Source organism: Camelus ferus, chromosome 28 (assembly GCF_009834535.1).
Source record: "Camelus ferus isolate YT-003-E chromosome 28, BCGSAC_Cfer_1.0, whole genome shotgun sequence".
In the NCBI taxonomy this organism is placed as follows: domain Eukaryota; kingdom Metazoa; phylum Chordata; class Mammalia; order Artiodactyla; family Camelidae; genus Camelus; species Camelus ferus.
Window position 1 is genome coordinate 6,690,435 of NC_045723.1, and position 26,459 is coordinate 6,716,893.

Here is a 26,459-nt window from a genome sequence, read left to right on the forward strand (position 1 = left end):
CAAAGAAGGTTTTAAATAAAATAAGCATCTTTAATAATTATGTTAGAGACCTTCTAATCTTACCTCTCTTTTACAACAGGACTAGAGCACACTGTAAAATGCTAAACGGATGCTGCCAGGCCCTGACCCCTTAAACATTCATATTCAGTTAGTGAAAGAGAAAGTAAAGCAAAAAAGGAGAGGATATAAAGAGATCAGTAACTCAGAGATGGAATTTTAATTACTCAGATACTGAAAAGACATCATCCTTTGAGTTGGACCAGGTTTTCCCAGGCTGAGTCCAAAAATTATCTTATCTGTTCTGCCTGGGCTTAAATGAGGAAATACACAGAAATAAGGAAATTGAACTATATAAATCTAGCTCTTAAGTGAGAACAATAGTTCCCCCACCAGTGATTCTCTCAATTCAGAGCAGAGCCAAGGGGAAAAAGCAGTGTCAATTTCTGAGGAAGCACACATCTACCAAACAGAAAAAGGGCGGCTGTTCAACTCCACCTTGCTTTCATTTTCTAGCCCCTAAGCAAGCAAGGCCACAAGGCAGAGGACATTTCCAGTAGAGCCTGTCCCCACCCATGAGCAATACTAGTGGAAACAGTGCAGATATCCTGGTAGGCTTCTGATCACACACACTTACTCCTCAGCCAAAAGTCCCAGTAGACACCATGCACTAGGATGTGATTAGGTTTTTCATTTTTCTTAAAATCATTTTAGTTGGGGCACAGTTGCACCACATATTAAGTGAGACAAAGGTGGACTCCGTAACTCACTTATACACTGATAATGTGCTTACTGGTCTAAAACTTTTAGTGTTTTTTCACATGATATTAAAATAATTTGCCTTAAAAACTAGCTGAATTTGAAGGCTGATGACTCAAAAAGAATAAAGAAATAGAACAGGGGCACGGTTATGAATATTCACTTTCTTTGGGGAGTTACATAACTCCTAAGGAACAGTATAATTTATGCAATTAATTTCATGCAAATTAACAATTATATCAACTTAAGCTTCAAGAATGAAGAAGCTAGGTTAGAAGTACTACTTGGCAAGTAAAGTTCTTTTCCAGTTCCTCCAGCTCTATCTCAGAAAGACCCCCAGTCAGATCCACTCATCTTGCCCTCTAGTTGCAGAAGCCTGCAGTAAGAGCTAGAGTGTGGATTATTCATTTCTTACTTATCCAAATGAACAGCATCTTATTGTTTTTTTAAAGTTAACTTTCCCACACAGCTGGCAATTATTAAATGTATTTTTAAATTAGAAAAGGTCTGAACCTTTTGACACACTGAAGCCATTTAGTTCTACTAATTCTAGTAAGGAAGCATCTGATAACTACCATCCTCAAACTCAATGTAAATAGTATGAGATACAATGTACCATCTTCTCTGTAAGGAGAGTACTTAGTTGCAAATCGTGGGTGCAGCAGGATCTCCCTTTAGGCAGAGACACTGCCTGGTATTTCAGCACTGCCCTTAAATTCTTTAACAAAAAATCCCTTTCCTAGAGGTGGTGAGGCAATTTGCTCTTTAAAAAAATGTCAGATCTGAACTACCTTTGTGAGCAGAAAATTTCAATCATTTCTTCCACTCCAACCTGGATATTACAGAAAGATCCTACAGTGATAGGCTGATGATAAAAGCAATCATCAGATTACTTTAGAATTTATTCAAAATTATTTTCTTACAACCAAACTTTGGGAACCACCTAATTACCCGTCTTCTAGGAACCAGTTGAGTCTTACAGTAAATAAATACAAATAATGGAACCCCTGCAACTTGTAAAATGTTGATAGATACCTACACTAATGTACGGGGTAAAACTGTTGGTATGAACCCATTTGTCTAATAGTCTGTTTCTATATACATGGAACCAGGTCTACCAAAATATTAACAGTAATCATTTCTAAGAAGATTTGGAGGTTTTACTTTCTCCTTTGAACTTTTCTGATTGTAAAACTTTTCTACAGTCATTTTCATATTTTTTTCTCACAAAGTAAGGAGACATGTATGTACCTGCTACCATCTTTACCGTCTACCAATAAAGATATGCAGAAACACTCACCATTCTGGACTTTATTGTTGCTTCTTGTACAACAGCTTTCAGCATCTACTTTTATTGAAGACTCTTTTAAATTTTGTGACTGGCACCCGAAAGTTGAAGGTTCTACCTTTTTTTCCACACAACTATTAGGGCTATTACTGTTAACACCTGCTTTCTCTTCTGGCTTATCTGAAGGGACATCGGACGTGGAAGGTGCATGTTCCAGGTGCTTCTGCAGCTCTGGAGTGCTGGCAGTTTCCAGTTCTGTCACAGAAGCCTTTGTAGGCAAGCCCTCCTTAGGAAGGCCAGTCGATGACTGAGGAAGAGATTCTAAGCTGTCTTCCTGATCAGCGTTGGCCTTCAGCTGGGTATGGTTTCCTTTTGGTTCGCTCAGAGTTTTCAAGTCTCCAGTTCCAATCTGAGAGGACTTTGAAGAGGGCAGCCCTACTTTGCAGACAACATCTGGTTTTGTTCTCAGTACTTCAGGCTTTGTATTTAGACAGGAAGAAAGCTCTGGTAAAATCTGTTTATGACATCTGAAAAAGATAGTATGGAAAACTAGGGTCTAGATCTCTTTTATCTCTTCCCTACCTTCCAAAACAACTGCTCGTTCTACGGTAACCAGTATGAAAGAGAAAAGAAAACTGCTTATATTAGAGAATTCAGGATAGGTTTCTGTGAACTGAAGTTAAAAGCAATCAATCAGTGGTGCTGCAAAAATATCTTAAGCACTAAGAAAAATACAACTCTAAATCCTACCTGCATGTCCCCATAAATCTTTAACTACTTCAAGTTCCTTCTACTTTTTACAGCATAATTAACTTTAGCTCTCCCTCAAAACAAACTGAGTATCATATGGAACCAAAACCACCAGCAGTAGAAAACCCTGTCCAGCCATGAACATGTAACCAGCCTTAGTACTAGATACTTTCATTCTTGTTTGGTCAGGGATCAGGATCCAAAGCAAACAGAAGAGCCAGCTGATTACTTGCTTGTTCACAGAACAACCTGGTGCCGTTAAAGAACTTCTGTTTCTCTGAAATTCATCCTAAAAGTTCTTTCACCAGCAAAATGTTAAGTCTTTTTTTCTTTTTACAGTTTTTCCCTGCCTCTAACAAAGGATCTCATCCTGGAGAAGTTGTTCTTTAAGCACTCATACTGGACGTCTGTGCTTGGGTACCACCCAACTTCTTACTGTTCCCTCTTTCCGTTCTGAAAACCACTCCATCTTCTATCGGACGCTGTGTGGCTGCCCTCCCAGCTCTACCCTAGGCAGCTCGCTTGCCTCCCAGTGAACCCATGTGCTCAGCCACTCTCCCACCTTACTGCAGTGGATCTCCCAAGCCCACCTTTCTATGCCAGTATCTGAAGGTATCTTTATCAACCACCTGCAGAGGCCATCACCCCTCCCGAATGAGAGCCTTCCCTTAAAACTTTTCTCTCCATTAACCTCGTAGCCACTTTAAATCTCTGGTTAAATTTTACATTTCTTATTCATCGTCTTCACCTAAAAATGAGTAACTACCTCGTAACTAGTGCTTCCCGCATTTCTATGACAGTATTTTCTCTCCTGCCGCATTTCTCACCTATACTTGAAGACCTCATGAGAACCACCCACTGGAACCCTGTCTCCCCCTTCTCCACACTCCCGCCGACCGCAGTCTTCCACATACAACCAGCCTACTCCCTCTTCCTGGAAAGCGGGCATCTCCTCTACAACCACCTGTAGTACTGCAACTGACCAACCTCGCTGTAGCAAGTCAAGAAAGCTGCTTTTCCCTCGCATCCCCTTCTTTTCTGGAACCTTCTGCATGCTGTTCTCTAGGCCTACTATACTTGTCACCTCTGAAGGCACCTGACCTATCTGGAAACTCTAACCTCCCTAAGACACAATGAACGGCAGGTCATCACATTTCTCTCTACGAAACACTGAATGTAGATTCAGTTTTGCCTTCAGTCTGAGCAATCTCAGCTCAGACAGGAAGAACCAGGGCTAAAATAACCTTTCTCCACATTATGATTAAACATCTGTAACAAGTAACTACTCACCCTTGAGGAACTTTTGCTCCAAGGTTAGGAGGAGAGTTGGCAGCCTGGGGAGTACTCTGCTGTCTTGGGTCTTTACTAGGGGGAGTTGCTGCAGTACAGCCGAGCAGAATCTCCTTAAAAACTGTGGTGGGAACAGACTGTACAGGACACACACTAGGAGAGGCCTAAAAGATACCAAACCAAACGGGTATTAAAAGGAAAGCCCCTAGCAAGATTCAGGTTTCTTTGCTTGGTTTAATAGTAAACAAGCACGATACCATCACCAAATAAAAAGAACAGGACGGTAGAACACGTAATAAGGACTTGTACCTGAGGGCTATTATAATGAGTCACTCCAGCTTTTCACAAAACTTGAGTCTTCCTATAAAAGATCACAAGCCGATCTTTTACAGAACCTCTGAATCATTATGCCAGGAAAATGCAGCCATGTGGCAATTATTTCAATAATGCAATGCACAGAAGTGAGCTTTTAATTCACGGTCTTCAAATGGTGGCAGCTTCACATGCATTCAGTTTAACATCACTGAGTGCCCACCACGCACTTACTGCGTAGACTGGCAGGAGACCAGACCACATAGGGCTCTTGCAGGCAGTGGGGCCTACCGGGTACCAACATAAACCTTTACAATGCAATTAAGATTGAGGACATGGTTCTTGATTGTATGTAGCTCATCAAATCACAAAGGTCATCCCAAGCTGCAAAAAATATCAAATCATGACAGGCCTGTGGGACAAAGTTAGGACATGTGTCCCCTTCCTTTTTCGTGTAGTTTTACCTTAACAAAAATATTAATCATGGACAAACTTCTTTCCAATTTATACTATCCAAAAAAAACAAAAAACAAAAAAACAAAACAAACCCCACCTTCCCACCGTGGAGAGAAGGAACAGATTAAATACAACTCCAGACAACTAAACAGTCCATGGCTAAACCAGGAGAACGCCATTCACCATCTTCACCAGTTTCTTTGTATGTGCTGACATGTAAAGTCACATGTCCTTCTTAACTGTGTCTTTCACACCACAGTGACCTTAACAGTCACCTTACCACTAAATCTAAACTTGAAGAATCTTCAAAGTTTCCTCATCTTCTAGTTACTAACTTCTAAAATCTGATGTAGAACGTCCCTTAGTAAGTTTTTAAAACCTCACAATTCTGAATGTAGAGTATGCAGTCTACTCATGAGACATTTACTCTGACAGCCTTGAAATGACTGTCTAGAATATGCTAAACAGAAATGTCTGAAAAATTAGAATTTACTTAATCACTGGCAAAGTTCGGGCATAGCTTCCAACTATTTTAAGGTACTAAATTATCTGATCATATATTATACTATGTTATTTCAGTTTTGGTTAAATATTAGCTTCGTGTCCTCCAGAAGGACTTCTGGGGGAGGCTTTGACTGTTCTAAGGATAGCCTTGGGATAGCCAACTTTACTTATACAGGCCTCAGTTTCCCAATCCTTCTCTTTTTCTTTTCTTTTTTTTTTTTAAGGGGGGAGGTAATTAGGTTTATCTCTTTATTACTTTTGGCGGAGGTACCGGGGATTGAACCCAGGACCTCATGCATGCCAGGGATGCACTCTACCACTGAGCTCTACCCTCCCCCACTAACCCTGAAGATGAGGAAATTAGATAAACTTATTCCTAAAGTCCTTTTCAACTTTATTTTACAATTCTCTGGTAATCACCTATTAAAAATTGAAAAGTTTAGTCTCCCCAGGTTTAATTGCCAAGTCATTTCAAAACGCTTATTCAAGGCTCACTTCTACCAAGCGTCTTCCCCCACATCCCCTTCCTTACTCTGAATTATGCGGAGTTGATGCACTAATACAATACCTTTTCTTAAATTCCTCCCCTAAGAGGAACATATTTAAGAAATTTAGACCACAAACCTAGGTATAAATTTTTACCCTGTGCAACAACCACCGAACTGCTCGAGCCAAAAAAATCCCCATCTCATTTCCCATATCCAATCAATGAACCAGGAAATCCTACCTCTATTTCCAAAATGTTTGTGGAATCTATAAATACCTTTCCATGCCACCACCACCATCATCTTTCCCCTAGACTATACGTGTATCCTAACTGGCCTGATTTCCTTTCATTTTCACCTGAACCTTTTGCCTCCTATCCAAAATGTATCCTACCACAGAGCAATCTTTGTAAAACAGAAATCAGTCAGATGGTGGCACTCCACTGCCTATAAGAATTCCATGTGGTCTGGTCTCTGCCAACCCCATCCACTCGTCTCATTCCACTTGTCTACAGGGCTCCGGCTCTACCAGCTTCCTCTCCGGTCTCCAGACGTTCTAAGCTCTTTCTTGCTTGCTCCTTTGTACTTCCTATTCCTCTAACTGGACAGGTTTCATGTTGGCTAGCTGGTTTCATCCTTCACCCTCCAGTCTGCTCAGTTGACACCTTCTCAGAATCTCTGATCTCTCTTTCCAAAGCCATGTCCCACAAGCCACCCTTTATGCTTTATTAGATTACCATGTTTATATCTTTCATCATGAAAGTGCCTTTATTTAAGTTACTTTTTCACTGTCAGTCTCCTCACAATGGAACATAAACTCCAGTGGGCAGAGACCCTGCCCTTCCATCCACTACTACACCTTTTAAAGCCAGGCACATAGCAGATGCTTGATAAATAAGACTGGTGAAATGCATGAATGAATAAATGCTGTTGGCACTTACTATTTCAAAATAGCTATAAGTAAGTCTTTTGAATTACCTCAAGAGTCAGGCAGTAATGCTCACCAATGTCTAGCATTTATTAAATGTTCAATAAATATCTGCTGCAAAGCAGGATGGAGGAATAGAGGGAAGGAAGGAGGACTCTCATTTTTACAACGGTGACTCATCAAACCAAGGAAAAGACCTGGAGAGGAGTGGCAACAGCAGCACAGTGGTGAAGAGCACTGGGCTTTGGTGATGGACCCTGGATGGAATGCGGCCCGACACTTCCCAGCACATTATTTAACCTCCCCAAGCTTCGGTTTCCTCAGTCGTCATGAGGAGTAATGAGAGTAATGAGGAAAAGGGAGAGTCAGTAATGCAGCGTACTTTACAGGGCTGTACTGCACCCCAGGGCCCGGCACTTAGACTAGCCGTCTCAAAGCAGAAAAATATCGTGAAAATTTCCTCAGTTCAGTCACCATGTGATAGAACGAGCACAACCTAGGATGCTTTTCCTTTAAGAATCTGAAGCGTATCACTCTTTCCTAAGGTTTAGCTCCACAAGGATAGGGCTCTGATTCCAACACCCATCTCCATGTGCGCACCACTGCTCTGGCCTCTGGCTTGACAAGGGTCAAAGTTTCTTCTTACCTGAAGAGTTTTCCCTGAAGGTCTTCTATACCAGTCATGGCAATAGTTCCTCCCTGCCAGCAGACGGAGATAATATAATTGAGTGTATGGTGGTATTCTAAAAAGGACACTGCTGGCTCACACTTCTCAGCAGACTCTCTCAATGAACCAGGCAACATCCTAACTCTGAGGAATAGTCTGCTAGGCAGAGAAGACCTTCAAGGAGCCAGATGTTACTGGCAAATAGGTTTATCTTATCCAAAGGTATTCATCAAGGCAATCAAGAGTCTCATCTACCTAACCCCAAGCTCCTGTCATGCAAAGACCACCCTAAAAGCAAACTCTGTGCCGGCCTGGCACATCTGGGAGGCACAAGCACAGAGACGTGTGCCAAGTGTGCCGCTGGACTCACTTTTACTCACACATTCAAATGAACCCTACTTCTTTCCCCACTTCTCCCTTTACCTCTCCAGCTCTCTTGAAATCTAGGCTAGGCTGGTGTTTCAAAAACTTGCCTGATTGCAAAAATCACCCAGGATAAAAAAAAAAATTTATTGACATGAAAAAATATTCACAATATACTATGAAGGAAGCAAGGAAGCTACACAAGAGTATGGTTTTTAGTTTAAAAAAAAAAAAGCCTCCATGAATATACAGGGGAGAAGTGAGAAAAACCCAGGAGGACAGGTAATGCAGAAGGTGAACAGTGAGTCTCTGGAAAGGATGACTGTGAGTGATGTTTCTTTCCTTTACTACGCTTTTCTGGGTTATCTAAATATTTCTAAATGAGAAAAACTTTTTTTTTTTAATGTAAGAATCTTTATTTTGAATGTAAGCACAATATAAAGAATAACTCCGATAATTAAAAATAATAATACTTTCTAAATACGTCAACACCCAGGTAAAAATTTATGATCTCTAACTTCCTTTAGAATGAGAAGATGACTAGAATAGGTCTTATGAGCTGAAACTAACATTTTAAAAAATATATCAAATTTAGTTTCACATTTTAGATGCAAGTTAAGACTCAAACAGGCTGAAAGGCTTATCTCTTAGCCGAAGTTCAGGCTTTTCTGAAAAACAGCTTCTACTGTGCCCTACAATCGGTAGTACACAAACCCACTGAGCTGGACAATATGCTGGCAGAGAGATGCTCCCAGCCCTTCAAGAACATGAGTCAGCGAGAGAGGACCACTTGTGCATGTGTATATTAGCGTATTTTACAGGCAACTCCTTTAAGGTTATCCATTTAGTTGCTCAATTACCTATCACATCACTGACAAGCCTGATACTTTGAAGAAGTGGTACTTTCCCCAACAGGAGGTCCCCACTGACCCAGTTCTGCTTGTACCCCAGGTAGATCCCTCCATGATCCACCAGGATGCCGTTTCCTATCCCCCAACATGGCACCGTGCGGCTTGCCTCTTCATCTCACTGACTACACTGATGCATTCTCCATGATAGGCAACACCCAACCAAATTCTCCAAACTGCCCTTTATTACCTCTACCCAAGATCACTAACCATTTATCCAATGTCAAAATCTGACAGGTTATAATTCTACTGTGTCTCTTTCAGCATCTAATACTGTGGATTACTTAACAATACATCCTGTGAGCTTTCCTCTAAGATGCAATCATCACTTACTCAACATCCTCAATCTACAGTCCTTACTACATTACTTCCCCCTTGTAAACTTTAAGGCAAAAATGAAAGTAGTTAACACTAATTTCCATAATTACCTCTTCATTCTTTCCTGAACTACCTGAGGTCAGGCTACACAGCTGGAAGGAAGACAGAGGAATTAGATACCTTGGTTTACGAAGTTTCCGACCAAGTGTCAAAGCTCCTGTTGTCCTTCCATAGGCTTCAGACTCGGGAAAGCCAGTCACCCTAGCTGCCCAGGTTCTCAAGTGTCTGTGTAGCATGTGCTTGCTTTCGTTCTAGTTCATGCTGCAGGCCAGTCTGCCCCGATCCGGAACCTCAGATTCATTAATTGACCCTGACCCACTCCCACGCCGTCACTCCTTGCCTTGCTCCTCCAGACCCCAAAGTGCCCTCTAAAATGCTGCCAACATTTAAAAAATTAATGACTTCATTCATTCATTCATTCAAAATGCTGCCAACTATCTTAACAGTATCAACTTGGTCAATTTTAAAATTCTAAACTCCAGCCTGGAGCAGAGCATCAATCATAAAAGTGTTTTTGACAATTATAACACAGTAAACTATCCATGTAACACAAACACACTTGGGTCCCTAAGTTGTGAGATAGTTATTTGTACTGTAACAGAACCTAAGGATTCAACTCACCTAAGAAACAGCCTTAAGTTTCTTTTTCTTCCCCCTAGACTTCAAAAATTGACCCTGCCATTTGTATCACCTCGAGAAGTTTATCCCAGCCCTCTCTTCACTCATTAGGTTAGTCTGTCTAGCCCAATTCTTTGGGAATTTTGAATAAAATTGTCCCCATTGTGTACACTGTGATGTTATGAAGACAGCTGCTAGTAAACACAAAGCATAATACAGGGACTTTGACCTAGTCTGGGGTATAGGTTGAAATGATGGTAGAGATGTTAGGTGCGGCTTCCCCAAGGAAGCAGCACCACATTAAAAAGGTAAATGGAGCTAATCAGAGTGAAGAGAAAGGAGGTTGGAGAAAGCACCAGGTACTTGAAAAGCTAAAGAAGGCCAGTTTCTCTACAACACAGAGGAGAGGGAAAAGATTACAGCCTAAGTTTCTTGATCCAAATCCTAACTATTTCAGAATAGAATTAAATTCAGTACTTGAACTCAACAGTGCCACTCACAGAAGCCTGCACTTTCCTAGGCAGAAATTAGTAATGGCAAACCAACCACTTCCTTCAAAAAGGGGGTATGTCTGTTCACCCAATGGTAAATGACCAATCAAACGTCTCTATTATTGAGGTGTGAGTCCTATTTCAACACCAAATCTACTCAGAATTCTAGGTTTCCTCCCCTCTTCTCATGCCAAGCATTCTTCCAATTTTATAATATACAACTCAATTTACCTTCAAAAATACCTCTGTATGGTGAAATTGTCAAATCTATTGAGAATTTTCAGCAGACATCAAAAAATAAAATATTTTTTATAAAAACAGTGAACCAGAAACTTATATTATCTCCATCTGCTTGAGTATAGAAATTATGGCCAAGACCTGGGACTAACAAAGAGCAGACACGACAGCACAGAAGGGCAGAGAAGACAGCTTTGTAACCACTAAACAAACTGGTCATGCACTGTGAGAACTAGAGAAAGCTTTACACGAGTGACAAAAATAAATCAAGGCTACCTCCGAGCAAGATTTTGCTTGTTTGGAAACCAGGCTTCCATTATTCTCAGAAGACTTGCGTTTCACAGCTCCAATTCTTGTAGAATTACCTAAAGTATTTAAAAATAGGTTAAGTTGACTTCCCTGTTTTTCTTAATGTGAGAAGGATACAGGGAAAAGGAGAACAAAGATTTTAATCAAACAGTGTATCTTACCACAAGTCACAAAGTTATCGTGTACAACTTCAACATGAATCAAGGATGGGTCCACAACTTTCAGTGCTGGAATCTTCGAAACAAACAAGTAAAACACAGACATTGGGAAATTTTAAAATGCTCAGGAATGTACCAGACATTACCTCCATTAACATGACAATAGGGCTTCTTACGCATAATTTCTTTTTAAAATAATTATGGTGTCTCTTTCTACTCTGATATTTTACTATAAAATAAGAAATATATTTAGCTCCTATAAGATACTATAACTCCTTTTTATAATTATCTTCCCCTTTTGAGTTATCTCACATGCAATTATCATCTTATTTACCTCCTCACAGTTTACTTGAAGAGTTTTTGATGTTGGGTTTCCATTTACAATGGTTGCAGAAAACCACTGAGTAGATGGGTCCAAGCTATAGATTTTTACTTCGGAACCAACCAAGTTTTTGTCACCTTAAAAAAAGAAAATCCTTAGAGAAATTTGCATTGTCTCCCAACAGCACCATTATCCAGCATAGTCTTTCCCCAAGGCTTAAAAAAAAATGCAGTAGGCAAAAGTAAACATTAAAAGATACTGCCATAAACACAAGACAGACATTTCAGGAAAACTAGTTTTAAAGCTTTATTTTCCTATTGATTCATCTAAGAGTTGCAATATACTTATTCTAGCATTTGTATCAGACCACATAGTGTGAGACAACTCATTGAGACCTAACTCACTCTCCTATGCAGAGTTTCAGAGGATCCAAATTTAGGCGCCTCAGTAGAGCTACTGAAGTCTGAAAAAATGCTTACCATTGTGAAATTGACCAAGAAAATCAGTAGCAGTAAATGGCAAAATCAGGGTTACCAAATCAATGTTTCATCAATTGTACAAGACTGAAATTCCAAACATACCAAATTCCATGTCAAAATATCGCTGAACTTTTAAAATATCTACTTTACTTTTATAGTTTTCACATAGTCCCTGACCTTTCCAAATTTCAGAGGTTTTAGAATATATTATAAAATATATAAAGGCCTCTAATCATCTAGTTGCATGGAAAAAGCAGCAAAGGAATTTCTAAAGAATTTCTACAATACTAGAAATTTTAATGAGCAAATGAGTGAGAAAGGCTGGAACATAGCTTCTTACAAACTAATTACTGGTTAACTCAGGAACCAACAGATAATCCATGTACCTTGTAGAAGATGGCTTTCATCCAAATGCTTCACAATTAAAGCTTGAAATTCCTTACTGACATTTTGATTATCCATAAGGGAAAGTCGAAGATTGTTTACATCCTGAAAAACAGCAGATCATTACATTTTAAGGTGGCAAGAAGAGCTGTTTAAATTCCAGTGGATTATTTCAATCAGTTTAATCAGAGGGATTAAAGTAGTGTAAACTAGCCATTTAATGGCACAAAGCCATTGCAACTCCAATGAACTGGACAGGTCAAACAGCAGAAAACCATCAAATGATCGCAGGTATAAGGCAGACAGAAGTGAAGTCGCCCCAAGCCAAGAGCATGACAGATACTAAGAGTAGCTCAAAGCATAATTTTAAATATGACACAACTTAGGCTACGGGAAATGTAATAAGCAAACCAACTAGGTAGTCAACTCGTGTTAAAAATACTCAGTAACCCAGACTCCAGGGATTAGGAAATTATAGCTCCAAATGTAAGGGGCAAAAGACACATACACAAAAACACAGATTCATAGTGTCAATTCACTGAAATTGCTGTTTTAACAAACAAATCATTCCACCCAGATTCATTTAACCTAACAAGAATTCCAAATGCATTCTTCTTTACAAATGGTAAAGGGGGTGAGGGGAACAAAATCTGAATGAAGAGCCTAAATCTTCAGCAAGCCAATTCTCAGCAGCTCTGTTTGGCACTATCTAAGTGTTCTGGCTTTGTGTGTACACTCAGTTATAATAAATGTACACAGAAACTGTCAATAGGAGTAACCTACCCAACTCGAACGATGTAGCACTGAAGCCCTTCCAATATCGGGCCTTCGTGCTTTTCTGCCACTGTGAAATGAATACATCGTGGCCAAAAACAGTTTATCCATTTCTCCCATTGGGAAGTACATTAATTACCAGAAAGGGCCATGTGCTTCTTTTTCTCTCATGCTACTGCAATTTCAAAAAATTTAAATGTGTTCTCCAGTTCCTACTATTAGAAAAAATAATACGTTAATGGGGAGAGGCACAAATGGCTCTCAAATAAGGTAGGATAATTTTACTCTGCCTAGAAGAGTTTTAGCTCATCAAAAGTACCAGATAACTGACCTGCATACTTTGTCTTTTTTTTCTTACCCACAACTAACTGAGACAAATTCAATCCAAAAGACAGACCTTACATTTCAATTCCAACTTCTGCATATGCCAAATGATTTTCAGATCCTCTATTCATTATTTAGGGCAAGCATCCTACTGTTGTAACCACATCATCCAACACAGTTTCATACAGTAGAAGCCTTACGTCATCACCCACATCTACAAGAGAATGCCCTGAAGCATTCAACTTTGGCCACTATTATCATCAGTAAAAGTCAAGAGCACACACCATAGTCTCCCTCAATTACTATTACATTAATAACATTCACACTGATAGCACACAGTGAGTCTCCCTGAGAAAAAAACGAAAACCTAACTCATCTTTTTCAATCTCAAGAAACAAAATGGAGTTCTGCTTTAACTGAAAAGGTTAGACACGTGAAAGCTGGAAAACAGAATTGTCCCAAAAACAACGCTAAGAAGCAAAAACCACCCTCCCGCTCAGTAAAGCAGATACCCACGGCCCCTCCCGTATAATATTCCTTGGTCCTTAAGAGCCATTATTCTTCTGTTTAAGGCAGGAAAAATACCAAGATGCCTACCTAACACATGAAAGTAACTTGTGTCTGCAATTAAATACAAGCACCGTCCTCTGTTGCATGTTCTTAAACACTAGAAAGTAGGGGTCAGAGCGTGAATCTTGTTTCACTCACTTCCAGGTATGGGAGTAAAAGTAAGACTTAAGTAGGGAAAAGCCAGTGCTTTGGGTTTTCCCACACAGGCCCAGCAATGGCAACGATCACAGCCCTAAACTGCCTTTTAGCAAACAGACTGGCTTAATTGTTCCACAGGCCATACAAGTTAGGTCGCAAAACAGAAGTGGGTAAAGGGGATTATTAAGCTTCACATGATATCTAAAAGACGAATGTTATTCTAACACCAACACTGTTCCCAAGGTAGTGATCTGTAGAGATAATGTGTGTGCTCCTCTCTCTCATCATCTTTATAAGAAAGGAAAAAATCCTTTATTACGTGAGCATACCCAGCATACCATACATATGAGCATTACCCAAGAGCCTAAATGTTGTGAAGAAAAAGATGAGAGTTTTGCAAGCTAACTGGAAAGAATAAGAATACACACGCACATTCGATGTGCATTGTTTGTGGTAATTATGTTCTTAAGAGAACCACAAACACTGAATTAGTGAACACTGAGCCACTGCTCCTAGGGGAAAGATGGGGTCCCTTCAAGCCTCTGATCACAACGTTTTCACCAACCAATTAATCTATAACCTTCTTTTACATATTTCTTTTGAAAGACACATTATTTAGTATACACTGCTGTATTATTAATCTTGAATTCACAGCCACTATACCTTATGGCTGAATGAAACTTACCTAACACATGTAGATTGTCCCTAAGACACAACACAGCACTTAGGAGCACTACACAGCCTTCAGTACTACCCTTGGGGGCCATTTTAAACAGTGAAATCACAAACAAGAAAAAATTCAGCACTAAACAGAGCTCAAAAAGGACACATGTTTACAGTAGAAGAGATGAAACGAGAAGGCAGAATGTCACCTTATTCGACCCCAGGTGGGAACATGTGTCAGACAACTCAAACTTTGCACATGTCTGTGAATGACCATGAAAGCACCAAAGTACTGACTTGGGGGTTACAAATGTATCTGGCAAGCAAGCAAATTCCCAAATATAGAATCCTTAAATAATGAGGACTGACATATATAAATATTTAAAGAGACAGTCAATCTCTTTAAAATTACTTTCACATCTCCTAGGTGTGTCTATACCCATACACACCATCAACTTGCAGTACCTTTATCTTCCCAGCCCCAATAAACAGCACCAACACGATGGCTAACACTGAGCAACGATGTCTAGCAACTTCACTGCTGATGAGATGAAGCCTTCTCTCCATTAGCTATCTCAATTAGACCAATCAACATCAATATTTTAGTTCATATTAAAGGAGTCTGTATCTCTATTTGGGGGGTTTAATATTGTCTCTACATTTTACCTGTATAGGCTTCAAAAGGTCTTTTGAAAGAAATACTCTTTGTTGATCTCCTAAAAAGCGAATAGATGTTACGGATCCCAAACCAGCTTTGTCCAACAGAGATTTGTACATCTGAAACAAAAGAAAGAGTTTTGTCATCGTAACTGCTGTCAGCATAATTCTGAAAATGGGGACCGGCAATTTTCCATACACACAGAAAGAGATAAAGCCATTCAGTTTTTTATTTACTACCAGAATCTCAACAACAACTATTTATGCAACCACAGTAAGACCACATAATTTTTACCCAGAATCAATAATTTAAAACAGATACAAATTTGGGAGTCACTAACATAAAGGTCTGGGTCCACAGATGTATGTATGGCTTCCCCCAAATTTATGTGAAATATTGTTTAAGTACATTTTTCTGGGGAGACAGGGTCACGTTTTTAGCCAGTTGTTAATAGCTGGGGAAAAATACAAAGAGCAAAATACAACTTTAAACAGGACCCTACATCACTCAAAAACCTCCAGCAGCTCTTCTTGCCCATGGGCAAAATCTAAACTCTGCCAGCAGAGCACACAAAGCCCTTCACAAGCTGGTCAGCCTCAGTCACCCTCCTGGCCTTTCCAATTATGCACACCTGGCCCTTCCTCCTTCAGGCCCCAGCTCATGTCTCAAACAGCCTGAACTGTCCTCGCCAGACATAGTGATTACTCTTTTCCTTTAACTGCACCAGACTTATGTGTAAAAATGGCACAATCGTATACTGACTGCCAGTATCTTTAAAGCCAAAGAATTATACGAGCCAGAGGGAATCTTAAAGATCATGAGACAGAAAGTGGAAACCCTCCCAGGGAATGGGCAACAGCGACTATTCAGTTTCAGCCTATTGTCACCATAAGGAACCGCTGCAAGGCTCCAGTGTTGCCCTATCTTGCAGTTTTTCCAAGAAAAACTAGAAATCTAGATTTTGAGGTAAAGTAGACAACTAATTCAGATTTTCTTAAAACACTGTAAGGATCAAGCCAAAAAGATCTGTATGTCTGTACACATCTGCTGGTTTCTAACCTCTGACCCAGACGTTCCCCACATTACTTCCACCCGGACTCTTCAAGTGAAGAAACTGAGGCCCAAGAAAGTCAAGGGTCCAGAGCTGCAGGGCTCCCAGCAGGGCTGACAGGAGATTCTGGGTGTTTTTCTGGCTCTTCCACATTGTCATATCTCTGTACTACTATTTTCCAGAGGGCCAAATATAAGCATTACATATAGATTTTCCCTGTTTCATCTGTAACGGATGAAATGCCCTCTTCCCAGGGGTTCAGTAAGTCCAAGTGTTACTCACTATTGCAGGCCACTGAACAATTCGCTCAGCAATTTCTGGAGATTTTCGTTCAGCCAAAACCAAGTTGTGTTCTACTAAAAAGGCTCTCCTTTGAAGGCTGTAGACCTCTAACCATCTTCGCTTCCTCCAAGATTCCCCATCAAACTCCACACACACCTAGACAAACAGAATTGAAGAAAAGCAGGCTTGATTAACAAAAATAAACATGAAAAATGCCCAGGTGGAACTGAACCTTATCAACCTATTCGAATCTTTTACGGGAGAGCGCTGGCCCTCACTCCTCCTCTCTGACTTCTCCTTCACAGCCCACAATAAACTAACCAGATACATTAGTCTGAACACCAAGCTTTGGCTCCCAAACCACTTTGGGAAACAGAAGTCAAAGGATCTGGGGGCCAGCCTCTGTCCTCAAAGTAACCTCTGGGAAGCCCTAACAGAAAAGAACCCCATGTAGAAGGTTTCTGCATGTGTTAACTGGACCTCAGAGCTTTGACAACTGAAAGACAGAAATCTGAAACCAAAAGTACTTACCGCACGTGGCACTGTAATTCAATGTTGACACTGTCGGTGAGTTTAAGATGACCCCCTCCCCAACACAATCCACTGCCAGCTTTTGCGTCCCTTGGGCAGCAGTAGGACTTAACACAAAGTACTCTGTCAATAACTTTGATTTGAATAAACCAGGAAATTTACCCCAGAGTTTGAAATCTAATAAGACAACTTAACTACACATAGAAACAAGGAATTGATAAACAACCTGAGTTTTCTAAAACTACCTCTAGGTTCTTACATGAAAATTAAACTACCTTTGAAATACAATTTTCCCAAGTAACTATGAAGTTTTCTGCTTCTAATCCACAAAATACCTTTTAATCCTAAAGTTAAAACTCATTCAATTTGTATAAATATTTTAAGACATAAAAGGAGTTCAGTCCAAAAGTGGATCTCTGACAGTAACTCAGAAGTAGAAATCGGTCACAAAACCTTAAAGGTCATATGAATGTACCAAAATACCTTAGTTTCCTTAACCTATTATGAATATGACATCCCTTAATTTATTCTAAATCTTTTAAAATGTTTTTTATATTTTAACTGACATACAACTCAATAACTGACATACGCTCAATATTCAGCGTAAAAATCATTATTTTTATTTTATTTAAAAGCCCTCCACTTACTAGAGAGGTCTCTCATTTTTGGTTTCAAAGAATTAGTTAATAAATCTATCAAGACTTTATAATTTCATAGACAATCATAGCTCCCTTTCCAACCTTTAACTTTCTCTTAAAAAAAAAAATTTCCATTCATCTGTCAGAACCCAATTCAAAACTCCTTTCTCAAAGCCTTCCCTTACTGAAAAACCCCTTTCCCTCCGAAGAGAAGTCCCTTGCTAATTGTAGGCAAAACTCTGTACTTCTCCTTCCTCGCACTTATCCACATTTTGAATTATTTATTTGTGGTTAGCTGATTGACATACTATAAATTCTAGTGGGCCAAAGTCTGTGTCTGCGTTTACTTACCATTGCATTTCACTGATCTCCAGGCCCTAGTCAGTACTCAAACACTTGTTGAATGAATAAATTTCTATCTGAATTGGGCTCTTTCATTTTTCTCACCCATTTGGAAGGCACGAATTTCCCAACTGGTATACCACTAGCCACAATCCCAAACCTTTCCAATTTTATGGGTATAGAATATAAATTTTTAAAATCAATGAAATTTAAAGACCCATCCTATCCTCCCCCAACCACAAAATGTGCACCCCTAATTTCCCAGGCAACCTCCTCTGAGAAGCTGCCTATCTTCTTGGTATGGCAGGCTTTTAACCTTGCAGTTATTACAGACAGTGCAAATGTGGAAGCACCTTCTATGTGACAAGGCCCTGTGTACTCTCTCCTTGGTTCTATGTATTCCATCCGCCATCATGACCAACCAGATGGTCCCTCACAGAGGTGTTCAGAGACTGCCTGTTTTCCTTTCTGTTTACCTAGCCACAGGATCCAGGTCATCTGACATCTCCCCTATCTTTCTGCCCCACATCACATCAACCTCAAACCCAACTTAGCTTTGGATGAGTTGCCCCATCAATGGAGTGTAAGAGGAATGCACATCTACAAACTTCAGAACCAGAGCGCTCTGGGTTTGAATGCCAGCTATGTTGAAGCTTTCTTAGAATGATTTTATATGGATAAACAAAATACGTAGGATTACAAAGGAAATCAATTAACTGTACCAATGTTAAGAACCCTTGCTTAAATCTAAGCTCTCTGAATCTTGCGTTTTGGTAGCTTCAAAATCAAAGTACTAACATCTATCCTTCATTGAACTGTTAGGTAGATTTTAAAGGTGATGTCTGTTAAATATCTGGCAAGAAGACCAAGTGTTTTAAGACCTTCATGGTAATTCTAATCTTAATTTATCAGGGTATTACTTCTTCACTTAGGAATGTGGCAGAGAACTTCAATGTGATTATCTAACACTCATTCAAGAAAAAAAAGTAATCTAAGATCTGAAGTGGTTTCCCAAAACTGAAGTAATACCACAGTTCTTATCATATCACCATCTATAAAGCTTATGATCAACCCTAAACCAAAACTTAGACAAGGTTCCTCTTTATATCTCAATCTTTGAGTGATCTGGAAATTAGATTTAGCTCTTTAAAAATAAATTAATTTATGACTTTCAAGTATTAGGTTGCGTTGGTCAAAAATTCACATTTAAAAATCTGACTTTTTTAAAAATGTAAGGAAACCAACAAGTTGTGAGCTTTCTTCAATATTCTTTCAAAAGTTTCCTATTATAACAAAGTTTCCTATCTATCATAACCACACGTCTTTCATTTGTGCCTTGAGGTCTGAAGCTCTATACATAAGGATACCCCTCCCCCTCAGAAAAGCCTCTTCTGCAGAAATTTCTATTAAAAAACTTACCAATAAGAATTCAAATTCAGGGAAAACGGAAGTGATTTGACCAAGCTCCTGCAAGCTGACAGATGCAACTAGTTCTCATTTCAAACTGTGTTCTTCCTTCCACAATCCCTTGGTCCACAAAGGAGACGTTATTTATGCTGTCTGACTCCAAAGCCCAGAAAGAAGTCTAAAAATTATGATTAACTACCTATAATTCCCAAATTTCCTATTTTTTAATAGGACATTTTGTAAACATGTGCCCATTAGCCTATCAAATACCTTGACCAGATGTCGGATCTTTCAAATTAATTATTTCAAGCTATTTTTCCCCAACATAAAATCTCTTCAAGACACACGAATTAAAATTATCTAATCAAGCTGATCTCAAAACCTCCCACTCTTAGTATACACTCTTACCTGAATATAACAATTATGTAAACCATCAGAATGGCCAAGTAAAATGTTTCCAAGTAGCACTTACACAATGGCATGATTTTTAACCAAGTTTTTAGTGCCACATCTACTCTATGTTCAGAATTACAATGCAGGATACCACTTACTTCACTAGTCCACAAATTAGGAAATTAATTCATTATGCTTCTATTTATGTCTTCTTACACCTAAGGAAAATGCTTGTCTAAAATTCCAAAGTCTAGCATTCAATTATAGGGATGAACGGTTTGTTTTTTTTTTATTATTATTATACTGTGCTAAGAGTTTCTCATTTTACATGATTTGACTGGCAACAGAATCCACCAACATTCAAGTTTTGACTCCAGGCAAGGATGAGAAGATTAGGCATTGGTCAAAGCATCCAATTGCCAAAAAGGGCTTTAACAGCACAAAATGGTACAGACAGATAGCAAGCACTACTCATCTGATAAAGGCAACCCTAAGAACTAAGAAGAGGCAGAAGACCCAAGGAAAAGGCAGGTTCAAGGGAAGGGAAAGTTCCAAACAAGTTGGGGAAGGAGAGCATCCCCTGCATGCATAATGAACAAAGCCAGTTAGGGAGCGATCTGCCTCACACTCAAGGAAAAGAGAGTAGGATAAAAATAAGGATAAAGAAGTCTTTCTAATCACACCTAATTAAGATCTGTTGTTACTCCGAGTAAAGAGAATGTCACTGCTCCATCGGTAGATTATTTCTAAATTGCTTTTCTATATAGAAGTAATAATTTTATGATTCCTTCACTTATTTGTTCAAATATTTTAGCCAACACTACATGTCAACACAACAATGTTCTCAGTGCTGGGGATCCAGAAGCCAGCAAAATAGAATGCTTTAATCTCACTCTACCTGAATACTGAAGCCTAGTGTTTAAGATCTGGAGACAAACTTGGGCAAGTTACTTCTTTAAGCCTCAATTTCTAACATTAAAAAATGTGGTTTAACATCTAGGATTTTTGTGAGGATTAAATAAAAGTATTTGCTGCATAACAAGTATTTGTTATTATGTCTTCACCTAACTTCTTTGTAATCAACTACTAAACACACTGTATCTGAGTGACTGACTTTGTTACCAAGTCTTTCTCCAGATGAAACAAAGTTAACAAGACCTGGCATCATTAACATCATCCTCAACTAAGGAAGCAGATCAGTCCAGACAGACCTGTACTTCTACCAGTGCTAAAACATTGCACACTGCTTGAATTTTATTCATTTATGTTCATCATAGCCCTCAGTCCCAACCCTCTCCCCAAAATTCAATACCCCTAAGCTCAGGTCTTAAGCATGATCTTATTTCCTGCCTGCATTCTCACCAAACACAACTGGTTTTAGTATTTTATGTTTTTGCCACTACAACACGTCCCTAAACTTACACCAATTACTTCATCTGCTACTCAGCAATAAAGATTAGAAAAGAGAAACTGAGTAGATTTCTTACATGAGGGCTGAGTTGTAAAGTCTGCAGGTAAAGCAAAAAATCCAACACAGTCAAAACTGTTCCTGAATTAAAATCCCCATTGTCTCTGGGTTAGGCGCCTTGGCACAATGGAAGAGACACACAGCCAAACCTAGATTCAAATGCTCCCTCGTCACTTAGTAGCTCACTATGCAAGTCTGGACAAGACCCCTTTTCCTAAACCTATTTCTTCATTCTGCAAATGAAGAAATCACCACCCCTTCAAAAGACTGGGGGTGGGGGAGATGTGGAGATTAAAAAGAATATGCATAAAGGACCTCTTAGATTGCCTTCCTAACCCAACAGGTCTGCAATCACTGTTAGGAAAGGGAACACCTAGTCTCTCATCATCTGCCAAAGAACTAAAGACTGTAAAGCTTAATCGTGTTTCCATTCAAATCAGATAAAAACAAATACACCAGAGAAAATTTTACTTGGCTGATGAAATCAACCACAACAAGTATGATTGAAATCTAGTACACAAAGCCAATTCTACTGAGAAAGGTTACTAGCCTAAAGCAAAGAGGCTGGCCATCCCTGCACCACACTACATTCTTCCTGTGAACATCAAAACCCGGCTTGCTAGGAGTGAACCCGAACTTCAGAGTATGACAGGAGTCCTTTGGTGGCGAAGCCTTTGATCAGGGAGCATGGTGATGAAGAGGGTGGGCTCAAGGGTCAAAACTTTCTGGTTTAGAACACAGGCCATGCCAATTCCTAGCTATGTGGCCTTGGGCAAGATAATCTCCCCCAGCTCCAGTATTTTTGTCTGTAAAATGGGGTACATTAGTACCAACTCCCAAAGAAGTGCTGGAAGGATTAAATAAGATTACGGCTGTGAAGTGTTCAGCATGATGCCTGGCACGTGGTTAAGTACTCAATGGTCACTCCTCCTTTTCAACATGAAGATTAAGCACACTATGGAAGCTTTAAAAATATATGACCACACATCCTTTTCCCGCAACCCTCTGCAGACTAATACTGGTTTGGGCATGCACTGTCACCTTGAAAGTCCTCAAATGAACAGTGTTTCAGAACTCAACACGTACTCAACTGCCAATGCAAAAACTCGCTTCCCTTATTTGAATAGTTTTCAAGAAAAAGGAAAGATAATGACCAAGTGAAGATACTGAAACATATCCATTACCCAGGATGGAAAGCTCTTCTGTTCTGACAAGCTTCCTTCAAGTTATCACCACTTTGGAGTCTTTGCTGGGGATCTTTTCTCAGTTATTTCTACACAAAGGAGTCTTTGTTGCTACAATGGCTTCCTCACTGGTAGTTCCCAGACAATCCTTTCACACTAATACTTCTATTAGGGAGTACGATCAGAATTTATGTCTTTTTGAAAAGATCTAACTGAAAAAGGTCCTGTGTGTCATTCTGATTTAAAATCACCAGCCAAACTTGGTCCTATTTCTCTCTCCCCTCAAACACCCAAAAGAAGTATTTAGAAGCCATTCCTCCAACACACCAAGTAAGGAGCAGCTCCACCCCAGCCCTCCATATATGGTCATATCCACACCCACCCACAGACTCATCGTGGTCAACCAGGAACCCACTCCTGCCCTCACCCACCATATACGGACAAATACCCACCCTAATATGCTAAAGAGAACTAAGCTCCTCCCTCTACACACACTTCAAACAAGTCTGAAAGTTTCAGAAGTGGGGTGAAGAAATTAGGAGGAATCAACAAAAAACCCAACTGAAAGCACTTCCAAGCAATAGCGCTCAGTTCTTCACGATTTCAAACGTCAACCACTTGCCCAACTTAACAACAACGCACCGGGTTCGGAGAAATAATCGCACAGCCCTAAAGAGGCACAGCGCGGGCAATAAGCAAGCATGTCTGAGCAGCCCTAAGCCCATTATTAAACACAGGCAGCTCTAGGCCAAACACACCTCGCTCTACGCACCATCTCAAAGACTTTCAAGGTCTAGTTTTCTGCACCTTCGGATGAGAAGCCAACTTTCTGGTCGCCTTTTCAGAAAAGGGGAGGGGGGGTGCTGGCTGTCTCGTTACCACGGTAACTAGGAAACGTCCGACTGCCAAGGCCCGGGAGCCGGTTTTACCTTCAGATCCTTCTTGGTAACGTCGGTGTGGGAGACGGCTCGAATTGTCCCCGAGAGCCAGGGCCACTCGGCGACGCGCTCCACGTCCCAGCTGTCGTGGCCGCCGTCGCTGCCGTCGGCTGCGGACAGACTGAGGAATCTCTTCCCCACCAATACTGGCCAACTTTCTCCGAGCGTGAGCACCATGGTTTCCACGCTGCAGGAAGGGCGCCTCCCTGCAAAAACACAAAAACAAAATGCAACGGGGGCGGCTGGTGGGAGGGGGCCGGGAAGAGAGGGCGGTGGGGGGAGGCCAAGGAGGAGGGAGGGCTCCTAACCCCGGTCGGAGGACGGGACTCCAGGCGGCGGCGGGCGCGACTGACGACCCCGCAGCCGATTTTTCCACCCGCGTCCTCCCCGCCCCCCGGATCCCTCCCCCACTGCAAACACGGGCCCAAGCGCCGCGTGACCCTCGCTCTCCCAAGTTTCGCTTTTCCAAAACCTTAAACCAAAACGCAGACAAGAGTGAGGGGAGAATTATTTGCGGCTTAAGTGGATTTGAAAGTGTTTGCCCCTCACCCCGGAAAAGAAAAGGCCCCGAAGCAGAGGGCCCGTCCCAGACGGCCGGGTCCCCGCCCCAGGCGGCCCCGCGGGAGGGGCGAGCCCGCGGTTCCGCACTTGCCCCGCCGCCCCGCCCCGACACCCAGCTTCCCGGCCCCCGACCCCCGGCCTGCGCCGCGGCGCTGAGGGGACGGCGGGGCCGCGGGCTTGGCGCCTTCACCTTTCTTCCTCCGCTCCCTTTAGCCGAGGCCGCGGCGCTCTTACCCCGCCTCCCGCCTCCCGCCTCCCGCCTCCCTGAGTCACCGGCGGCGGCCGCCGTTTCCAGCCGCCCAGCCGACTCTAGCTCTGACTTGGTTCAAGAGCTCTCACAAGACACGCACAGCCTCCCGGGCCCGCCCCCTCGGAGCCGCTTCCACCGCTCATTGGCTGAGTCCAAGGAGCTGGGCGAGACTCGTGGGGAAAAAGCTCATCTCCATTGGCCAGCCTGGCGAGGGCGGGGCGAGAGAAAAAAACAATTCCTTGGCTGCCTCCTCCCTTTCCCCTCCCCCTTCCGACTCCCGGACGACCCCCATTAGGTTAAAGTACACAGAGCGTAAGCGAGGGATCCCTCCGCCACAGCCATTCTTTCCATTTGTTGCCTCACTGGATGCAAAAAAGTCCCGCGAAATCGGTGATCAACTTTAGGGCTCAGAGGGAAATTGCAGTGGTGCACAGATAAGACTGAATGGCGAACCCCAGAGCTGTAAGTGCCTATTGGATTGCTCTTCATGTGCGTAGGCTGTCGACCGAAGATAGGCTTTCCACTTGGCGGAAGAATCTCACAGGAAAGGGGTGAGGGCGGTGCAGAGTCAGCGGGGGAGGGAAGGGACGGGACGTGCGGTTTCAAGCGTACTCAGCTAGAGGGAGGAGCGACAGTGCTCTGGCGGCTTCTGCGCAGGCGCTTCGCGGAGCAGAGGCTGGAGCTTGGGCTGCTGGGCGAAATGGCCGCGGGAGGCGCAGGCGCACGTGGTGCTGATCATGGAACCTCTAAAGTCCGCCATTTTGAAGGAAAAATGAAGAAAGGCATGGAGTCACTGGGAAATGACGTTGATTAAATCTACAGCAAAAGAAGCCATTCAGTATCTTGCAGAATGGGATTTTTTTTTAATGTAAAGAGAGAATGAAAAGATATTCTGAGTCTTACAAAGAAATTGAAAGACTAGATCAAGGTCATGATGATGTAAGAGATATGAAGAAGAGGTGACTTTGAAGGACAAAGGAGTTGAGAGGTGATTGTGTCCTTTGGGCAAGAAGTTTCTTGATTGAGTGAAGAAAAAATTGAATGAAGGAATAAGCTCTCTTATTTTACAAAGGCTGGTACTTGAGATGGTATGGCATTTAATCTCTAAAATTAAATGAAGATTAAGGGAAGAACTGAACTCCCAATTTTACAGGTGTGAAAATGGAGAATCAGAAAAAGTTCAGAAACGTATTCGAAAAATTGTATGTGCAAGTTAACTCCAGGCTTTGATTTTAAACATATGTGTTCTGAAAACATATTACATAAAATTTTTAATTAATAATAAACAGTGAAGAATTAATTGGAGGTATGATTTGGAGACCATTAAGGGGGGGGGAATGGAAGAAAGAAGATATGTCCATTCCAATATAAGTCAGAATGGGAACAAGGAAAAAAAAAACTAGAGGGAAATATATTAAATAGAAAAAAAAAAAAAAACTAAAGGAGTAAGTCTAAAGATCAGTATTTACAATAAATATAAATGGATTAATTTTACTTAGAACTTTAAAAGACAGGCTGGATTGAAAACAAAATCCATCTATAAATTGACCAGAGGGAAACTCCAAACAACAGAGAAGGCTTGAAAATATTGAGTTAAAAGTATTTCTAATCTAATGATAATCAAAGGAAAGCAATATAGCAATGTTAATATAATTGAAAGCAAAAGCATCAAAAGAGAGAAGGATTTTATATCAATTAAGATGAAAACCACAAAGATAATATATATTCTTGAACTATTTTGACTCTGGGAACATAGTGTAGACTAAGACTAAACTATCAGAACTATGAGAAAATGTTGACAGTTTGTAACAGGAGTAGAAGATATAAATACATCTACCCCAGATGTATGCCCAAAAATAGGCATCTCAGATTTTAAAAATAAGTGAGGACTCAGATTACATAAATTAACTATTAATCTGAAAGACAATCACTAGGGACAAGTTCTATCAAATTTCAAATAGCATATAATTCCTATTTTATAGTCACAGTTCCAGAACTTAGGGAAGATGGAAAAATATCCAGTGCATTTTATAAAATTTGCAAAACCCTATTATCAAATCTGAACTGAGAGAGTACAAGAAAGGAAAACTATAGTTCAATCATATGTGTGAACAGAGATGGAAAAATTCTTATATAAAATATCAACAAATTGAATCCAGCAAATTAAGTCCTGGATTTAATTAGGGTTATTATATGACTACAAG

The 26,459-nt window shown here is 40.7% G+C and overlaps 1 protein-coding gene across 2 annotated transcripts in view; it reads right to left on the minus strand.

Annotated features, from left to right (window-relative positions):
* KDM3A (lysine demethylase 3A) overlaps positions 1-24,353 on the minus strand; it is a 47,721-nt gene extending 23,368 nt beyond the window's left edge. The window contains exons 1-10 of one of the 2 annotated variants that reach the window (XM_032469786.1): positions 24,196-24,353; positions 23,436-23,650; positions 16,544-16,699; positions 15,219-15,329; positions 12,086-12,188; positions 11,233-11,357; positions 10,902-10,974; positions 10,708-10,796; positions 4,085-4,248; positions 2,057-2,571 (exon numbers count right to left, since the gene is read on the minus strand). In XM_032469786.1, coding sequence (XP_032325677.1) covers positions 2,057-2,571; positions 4,085-4,248; positions 10,708-10,796; positions 10,902-10,974; positions 11,233-11,357; positions 12,086-12,188; positions 15,219-15,329; positions 16,544-16,699; positions 23,436-23,621 — 1,522 coding nt within the window. In that variant the 5' untranslated portion in view covers positions 23,622-23,650; positions 24,196-24,353. The remainder of the gene's footprint in view (positions 1-2,056; positions 2,572-4,084; positions 4,249-10,707; positions 10,797-10,901; positions 10,975-11,232; positions 11,358-12,085; positions 12,189-15,218; positions 15,330-16,543; positions 16,700-23,435; positions 23,651-24,195) is intronic. The other variant, XM_032469785.1, reaches the window with a different exon arrangement.
* Positions 24,354-26,459: the final 2,106 nt, after the last annotated feature.